The sequence below is a fragment of the Larimichthys crocea genome, chromosome VI, assembly GCF_000972845.2.
Source record: "Larimichthys crocea isolate SSNF chromosome VI, L_crocea_2.0, whole genome shotgun sequence".
Lineage (NCBI taxonomy): Eukaryota > Metazoa > Chordata > Actinopteri > Sciaenidae > Larimichthys > Larimichthys crocea.
Genome location: NC_040016.1, coordinates 3,313,832 through 3,320,303, shown reverse-complemented (window position 1 = coordinate 3,320,303; position 6,472 = coordinate 3,313,832). Strand labels below are relative to the sequence as shown.

Here is a 6,472-nt window from a genome sequence, read left to right as displayed (position 1 = left end):
AGCCATGCCCACTCGTGGGCGCAGTCAGCAGCTATATGAAGCGACTGAAACATGTTAGATGAATTCAGAAAATTACATGACTAACTTTGAAAAACTCTGACGGAAATGAATTCATCTCTATCTCTCTGCTAGGGGTGCAGTGGTATGCTCAGGGTGGCCTCAGCATGTCATGGAGCCACCCTTTAAGACCGCCCCAAAAAATCCTGGACTAAAAACTGGCGAAAAACTGTTTTAACCTCTAACTCCACATTTCAGTAATATATCGTTCAAAGTCTTTTCATGTTTTCAGCAACTATTTTTCAACATATTTAATGTATTTTGAAATAAATCTCAGAATTGCCTTTACGCAGACATTAATCCTGTATTTTAATGATGCGAAAATATACTTTCATCAGCAGATCTTATTCCACAAGAGAAACACTAGTTCAGTACGAGATCAGAAAACCTTCCAACAAAAAAGGTGGAACAAGGGTCCAGTATATAGTAAGTACTACATCTTCTGTAAGAACGGGTAGTATTGTTATGAGGCAAACAGTAATTGTGTAAAATCACTCAATTGATATGGAGCTTTCAAAATCTTAAATGCCTCCTCTAAAATAAAGACCAGTGTGTGTAACTCATTGACTAACCAACAATGTAAATTAACAAACGCTTTCATGAGCTTGATTAAAAAAATCCAAAAATGGTTAGATATATACTAGGTTTTATCATACTTGGTAAACATTATATATCGTATAAAAAAATGACTATGACCTCTGACTTTCAGACATACTGAAACCAAAACTACATTTTTTTTCTTTTATAAAATTCTTCTGCTCTAAATGTGTTGAGTGTCGTACTATTTTTGTTTTGAATGACGAGTTTAAAAAATAACTCTGACAAAGTGGAATGACTCAGCTAAAACTGAGCTTTAGTCACTGCGCTCTGACAAACACAACCTGCTTGCCTAAAAATAGTAAAGGTTGTGTTTTTCTTCCATTTCTCCTGTTATACTATTACATAATATTTCTACAAAGAAAAAGTAATGTTTCTAAAAGATTTTGACAGGCATATTTTCTTACTGCTTCAACTGTCCTGTGAACATTTACATAACAGTTATGCTGTCCTCGATTAAAATGATTCAGTAGAATTTAGTAAAAGCCTACCAGCTGTTGCAGCAAAGTTTCCATTTTGTCTTTACTGGCATGGACTTTACGGTGCATATGTACAGACACCAAGGACTGTGTTAAGGATTTCAGGCTGCTTATCATTAACTTTTCAGACCTTCTGACTAGAAATAAAGCAATCACAATGCAACCCTGACAATGACTTCCCCTGTGTGAGTCACTCATCTGCCCGTTGGGAGTGGACACTGTGCAGAAGAATCAATCCAATCCAGCTTGTTTTGCTTACAAACTTATATTAGGTTTTCTGGGTTATAGTGTAATATGAGTTTGTAGAAAAGACTGAAATCACAGATAGATATTCAAAATGGGAGGATTTGTCAGACAGGTGTATCCCATGGGGCCAAGTTCATTTAAACACAACTATCCCTAATGTTACCAGTAAAATTTTATGACTAAAACCAGTTGGCGCTTGGCTTATGTAGATTTTGTGTATTCTATTTTGGTATTGTAAGTAGCAGTATTCTGCGGTAAAGTGTTAGAAAGGTTATGAACATTATGTCCTTTAACCACAATGAAAGAAAAGATCTGAACAACATCATCATTATCAGAAACATCTGAATAAGACACGGTTTATTGCCAAGTTTTTATATACAATGAATTTGTCTTAGTGTTTTGGTGTAAAACAAAAACAATAGTAAAAGTAAAAATATAAGGAAGATGTATATAAATATAGATATGTGTGTACAGTATGTTTAAAATTAAAAGAGCTGGACGGTTTTATGCAGGAATGTGCAAAAGGTTCACAGTATGCAGAATATTTAAATGTGTAAATGTTTTTAAGACGTAGTAATCCAAAAGATGTTCAATAAAAAGTCGTACAGCATATATTGCGGTATCGTATTAATTTCATAGGCGCCTTCCTGTCACCCAAGGACACCTTACAATAAATGAGAGTAGACAGCAAATAACAGAAACAAACAAAAAGAACCATAAAGGTATATCAAATGACAAGAATACAACATTAAAAACAGGTTAAAATAGGACAATGCAATTGAATCAGATGGAAAAGGCTATTTTAAACAGGTGGGTTTTAAGTGCAGACTTAAATTGTGAGAGTGAGTTAATGTTCCTTATGATGGGGGGTAAAGAGTTCCAGAATTGGGGAGCCCATGGTGATGAGACAGGCGGAGAGGACAGTCAGGTGAATGGAGGAGGAAGATCTGAGGGAGCGAGGGGGAGCAGCAACAGGGAGAAGATCCAAGAGATATGGTGGTGCGAGGTTATGAATGGCTTTGAATGTGAGCTGAAGGATTTTGTAGTTGATGCGGGATTTGACCGGGAGCCAGTGGAGCTGTTGCAGGACAGGAGTGATGTGGTGGATGGAAGGGGCTCTGGTGATGATGCGGGCAGCTGAATTCTGGACCAGTTGGAGCTCATGGAGAGATTTGTGGGTGAGACCAAGGAGGAGGAGGGAGTTGCAGTAGTGCAGGCGGGAGGTGACGAGGCTATGAACCTGGGTGGCAGTGGTATGAGGTGCAGGGGCGCTGTATAGGAGGGGAAAGTTAGGACAATTCCAAGGGCCCACGACTGACAGGGGCCCTAAAAAATATGTACACACCAATATAAAATTATTAAACCAAATTTTGTCATGGGGCTCAAAATTCTTGGCGGCGTCCCTGATGAGGTGTAAGGGAGGGAAGGAGGCGGTTGATGTTGCGTAGGTGGAAAAAAGGGGGACCGGGTGATGTTGATGTGAGACTGAAAAGAGAGTGAGTTAAATCAAATCAAATCAAATCAGATTTTATTTGTATAGCCCAAAGTCACAAAGTACATTTGCCTCGGAGGGCTTTACAATCTGTACAGGGAGTGACACCCTCTGTCCTTAGACCCTCGGTTTGAGTGAGGAAAAACTTGCCCACAAAAAACCATTAACAGGGAAAAAAGGTGGAAGAAACCTCAGGAAGAGCCACAGAGGAAATCAACACAAACATATTGTACAATTACAATGACTGATAAAATGAAAATGAATTACAATGAATGATAAAATGATTACAGTAACAGATATGGTAGCAATAATGACAGTGGTATGTGTAGTGGACGTCATGCAGGATCACAGCAGCAGCCACGATCCACGAGAACCTGCTGGACGAGAGAGCACAGAAACTCCGGGGAAGTTTGGTTAGTAACATGCATTAATGAGACATGTCCACAGATGGAGAGAGAGAGAGAGAGAGAGAGAGAGAGAGAGAGAGAGAGAGTGAGTGAGTGAAAGTGAAAGAGAGGGTTTTCGGTAAGGGAGATGTGACTGCATCTTTAACCAATACCGTGCCTGGCTAGGCATAAGTTAGAGACAGGTGTTGTTCATATCGTGTCCGGCCAGCAGGGGGCAGTGAACGATATGTGTGTTGTTAAATGTCGGGCTCTCTGACTGCCGCTCCGCCGGAAGCTGCAGTGTTCAGTGTTTTCCGTAGTCATCGTTGTTGTAGCTGGTGACGGCGGCTAGCGGCTCTGTCAGCACAAAGAAAGACTCGACTTCTGTTTGTTTGTTTCGATATTTGGGAGTGAAAAAAAAAATGCCGCTGGAGAATCTAGAAGAAGAGGGTCTGCCCAAGAACCCCGACCTGAGGATAGCGCAGCTGAAGTTTCTGCTGACGATGGACGGACACCGACAGGACGCCAAAGTGAAGAGCGAGCTCATGGACGCTATCAGAGCTAACAGTGAGTTAGCGCATGACTGCGCTGTGCGACATGTAGCGGGGTTTAAAACAGGATGGTCGTCGAGCACACGGTGCTGACAGGCTTTATTGGTGCATGATAGCCTCGTTAATGTTTCAACATCCAAAATAAATAAATAAATGTATTCCACCTCAGCACGACGAGCATCAGAGAGATTAGCACGGTGGCTAACTTTGTTAGCAACCCTAAGCTAGCTGGGCAACAAGCGGAGGAGAAACATTTACTGTCTGCTCTGTTTTACAGAGAGCCCGGCTTATTCTTGTTTTGATTAGATTAGATATACTTTATTCATCCCACCACGGGGAAATGTACTTGTTACAGCAGCAGAGGAAAGTGTAGCAAACACTACAGACTTAGAAAAAACAATAAACAGACAGAAATATCTCACTACAGACTTAGAAAAAACAATAAACAGACAGAAATATCTAAAACCTACAACAAACACGAAAACATCAACCTTCAAAACAGACAAGTACTGAGGATAAAAGTGGCATGATATATAAAAAGAGTATTGTAATGTAAAGTCACCATGATATAAATAATAATAATAGTAGTTGTGCTCGGGGCTGTCATTTAACTTTGTTGTTTTTCTCTCTGCTTTCAGACATGGCTCCGTATTACGAGGGTCTGTGTAAGGACCTGAAGTGGCAGCTGGACGGTGACCTGCTGAGCAAAATGAAGAAGGCCAACGAGGAGGAGCTGAAGCGCCTGGACGATGTGCTGGAGGACGCCGAGAAGAACCTGGGAGAGAGCGAGATACGAGACGCCATGATGGCCAAAGCTGAGTACCTGATCAGGATCGGAGACAAGGTGAGTTCTCCTCAGCCCGCTCACCAAACTCCTCCGATGGGCCTCCTTTGACACAGTGTCCTATAAAAACAGGCCACCCGCGAGTGTTTTATCTCTTTTGTCACATTTATGTGTCAGTTCTGCATTGTCCGACTTAATAGACGTGGTGTGTTTGGTACATATATGGGTCGATAATGGGGATTATAACTGAGACCTGTTGTGAGGGAGTCAGTCAGCACCATACCGTCATGGTTGTTCATCTGCTCTGTATTAAGAAGCAGTATTACATGATGAGGTTTGCTTTACTGGACTGAGGCGTGTGCGTTGTGAACTATTGCAGCAAATAACTGATATTCAAAATGTATTCACGCTGTGATGAAACTTCAGTGGTGCTCTCTTCATCGCTGATTTTTTTCCCCCCAATATATATTGTTCAGTATTCATGAGTATTTGTTGGATAATTTGCTGGTTTTAAATCTGAACGTCCTATTTTTGATCATCAGCCTTCCAGGTTATCAGTCAAATAAAGAGCAAAATAATGTTTCAGATTTCTCGTGTAATTGGAGCCGACCGGTTTTTGCTCCAGCAGTTACAATGTTGCCATGGAAATGGCAGAGTAATATTTTTAGTGAGGCGGTCGGTTTGCTGTCATGCTGATTTCATCACCTCAACTCCACTCAAACTTTATTTATAAAGCACATTTAAAAATCACTGAGGTTGACCAAAGTGCTGTACAGGTTGATACAAATAATATACAAATAATACATAAAGTGCCATAATTACAGCGGGTTAAGACAAATGAACCTACATGAACCATCGCAGTTCATGGTCTCCTTTTGTATTATGACCGCTGCAGATGAGCACGTTTCAGGCACAACCTGTCTTGACAACAGACAGAAAACATAACATAAAATAACAAGACTCACTTCAAAGGTTGATAAGTTCATACACATTTAATGACACAAACACTTAATCATGCTAATGCTGACTATATCATTAGGGATGGGTGATCATGGACTAAAAAATGTATCCCGATAATTTCTGGTATTTATGACGGTAACGATACAAAAAACGATAAATAAACACCAGCGCTCGCTCTCTGTTATTGTTGTCTGTCTCTCTCTCTCTCTCTCTCTAATCATCGGACACAAATCAAAGTAAACTTCTTCGTGTCATTATATTTTGCGGCGTAAATTGCGAGTCAGACTCAGATTTAGAAGCTGGTACATGAAATAAACAAAGTGAGAACACACACGGGTAGATTATCAGAGATTAGTCCGTGAATCCACCTGGATAGTCTCTGCTTCAGGGACATTTCAGGCTGTCTGTGGAGGTTTGACCGATCTGAGTGTCTGATGAGCAGCCGGAGCGTATCTGCTCCGCCTTCCACCATGTTTGTCAGTATGTGTGTCGTGCACATACATACGTCATCAATGGGAATTTATCGTTTTTATCGTGGGATGACATTTTCTTACCATGGGGAATGTTTTTGACGATATATTGTAAACGACGATATATCGCACATCCCTATATATCATTCAAGAAAATATATCACTGATGTCTTTTGATCTCAATCATGTTGTTAACTTTTAGTTGCACTCTTCACAGAGTGCAACTTCACCTCACCCAATCCAATTTTTTTGGATGACAGATCTTTCTTATTATGGCAAAGTGGTGCAGAGTTTTTCTGAAGCGATACAGCAGTAAAGGGTTTGTTTGTATTCTGCTTTTTGAATAGTAGCATTGACGTTGCCTTGTTTGTCCACAGGAGGGCGCCCTAACAGCCTTCAGGAAGACCTATGACAAGACGGTGGCTCTGGGTCACAGGCTAGATATCGTCT

The 6,472-nt window shown here is 40.7% G+C and overlaps 2 protein-coding genes across 3 annotated transcripts in view; one reads left to right on the top strand and one right to left on the bottom strand.

Moving 5' to 3' along the window:
* Nucleotides 1–1,230, bottom strand: part of slc2a9l1 (solute carrier family 2 member 9, like 1) — an 8,997-nt gene extending 7,767 nt beyond the window's left edge. Inside the window, exon 1 of the mRNA XM_010737378.3 lies at nucleotides 1,146–1,230. Coding sequence (XP_010735680.3) covers nucleotides 1,146–1,202 — 57 coding nt within the window. The 5' untranslated portion in view covers nucleotides 1,203–1,230. The remainder of the gene's footprint in view (nucleotides 1–1,145) is intronic.
* A 2,304-nt stretch (nucleotides 1,231–3,534) lies between these two features.
* psmd6 (proteasome 26S subunit, non-ATPase 6) overlaps nucleotides 3,535–6,472 on the top strand; it is a 6,174-nt gene continuing 3,236 nt past the window's right edge. The window contains exons 1-3 of one of the 2 annotated variants that reach the window (XM_027279025.1): nucleotides 3,535–3,824; nucleotides 4,447–4,652; nucleotides 6,400–6,458. In XM_027279025.1, the coding sequence (XP_027134826.1) occupies nucleotides 3,680–3,824; nucleotides 4,447–4,652; nucleotides 6,400–6,458 (410 nt within the window). In that variant the 5' untranslated portion in view covers nucleotides 3,535–3,679. The remainder of the gene's footprint in view (nucleotides 3,825–4,446; nucleotides 4,653–6,399; nucleotides 6,459–6,472) is intronic. The other variant, XM_027279024.1, reaches the window with a different exon arrangement.